Source organism: Myotis brandtii, unplaced genomic scaffold (genome assembly GCF_000412655.1).
Source record: "Myotis brandtii unplaced genomic scaffold, ASM41265v1 scaffold94, whole genome shotgun sequence".
Classification (NCBI taxonomy): Eukaryota; Metazoa; Chordata; class Mammalia; order Chiroptera; family Vespertilionidae; genus Myotis; species Myotis brandtii.
The window spans coordinates 1,550,085-1,551,109 of record NW_005371876.1 but is presented as its reverse complement, the minus strand read 5'-3'; the positions used below and the strand labels follow the sequence as shown (position 1 = coordinate 1,551,109).

Here is a 1,025-nt window from a genome sequence, read left to right as displayed (position 1 = left end):
CCCGCGGCTCACCGACGTTACTCCAGGAACCTCTGCGCCGCCGCCACCCGCAGTGTCCGCGCGCGCCCCGAAACCTCCCAGGCCTCTACTTCCCCGTCCCGGGAACACGAGGGGGTTCGTGATTTCGGGGAGAAGTGACCGCTAGCTGCGGGGGACTCACTGAGCAGAGGGAACACCTGTTACCCCGTGTCCGTGGGGACTACTTACCGTGAGAGTCTCGCGGAGGAACCCTACGGTTAGCTCTTCGGTCCGCCCCTCCTGTCTTTCGATTGGATGCTGCAAACTTCGAAAAGAATCATTGGACCAATCCTGACAGAACGATGGGGTGGTTCTAACCCAATCAGCCAGCTCCGACGGCAGCCGTTTCCTCCGCGGGTTGAGTGAAGGGCGGGGTTACAGCCGCCGGCGCCGATGCCTGCGAGTCACTTCTTAGCGCTCCACTTCCCTCAAACCCCACCTCCGTATGCAGATGAGGTCTACCTGGTGTTGGGTTTGCGCCTGCTCCTTAACGCTGGGAGCCGCCGTCCGGCTCCAAGTTCTGCTCTGATTGGCTGGGAGCCCTTCCTGCCAGACCGCAGCCGCGCTCTCTTCCCTCCACCGGGGCGGAGTTAGTATGAGCCCACCCAGTACAAGGTGATGATTGGCGGAGTTCGGACCGGCGCCGCCGGTTGATTGGTCGAGCTTAGAGTCACTCTGGGGGAGGTTGGGGGAAGGGCCCCAGGCTGGCTGAAGCGCCCAGAGGCGGGGTGGGCAGGAGGACCGGCCAACCCGGGGGTGTGGGACGGAGAGTGCGTGCGTGTGTGTCTATAAGAGAAGGAAGGTGGCGAAGGGGGGAGAGTCCGAGTGGGTGGAGGGTGGGGAAGGGCGGGAGAAGAAAAAGGTGGGGAGAGAGCCAGGTGGGAGGGTGGCGACTCACTCAGGACCCAGCGGGGTCAGCGCGATGAGGCGGGTGACCCTGTTCCTTAACGGCAGCCCCAGGAATGGAAAGGTAAGGGAGTCGGAGGCGGCGAGGCGGGCGGGGCTGG

At 64.1% G+C, this 1,025-nt stretch overlaps 2 protein-coding genes across 7 annotated transcripts in view; one reads left to right on the top strand and one right to left on the bottom strand.

Moving 5' to 3' along the window:
* The window catches only part of CDCA2 (cell division cycle associated 2), a 67,012-nt gene extending 66,389 nt beyond the window's left edge, over nt 1–623 (bottom strand). For all 5 annotated transcript variants that reach the window (XM_014533088.1, XM_014533090.1, XM_005885927.2 and 2 more), the window contains exon 1: nt 208–623. The gene's annotated coding sequence lies outside the window, so the exon portion shown is untranslated. The remainder of the gene's footprint in view (nt 1–207) is intronic.
* Nucleotides 624–853: 230 nt separating this feature from the next.
* KCTD9 (potassium channel tetramerization domain containing 9) overlaps nt 854–1,025 on the top strand; it is a 44,724-nt gene continuing 44,552 nt past the window's right edge. For both annotated transcript variants that reach the window (XM_005885924.2, XM_014533095.1), the window contains exon 1: nt 854–988. In XM_005885924.2, the coding sequence (XP_005885986.1) occupies nt 941–988 (48 nt within the window). In that variant the 5' untranslated portion in view covers nt 854–940. The remainder of the gene's footprint in view (nt 989–1,025) is intronic.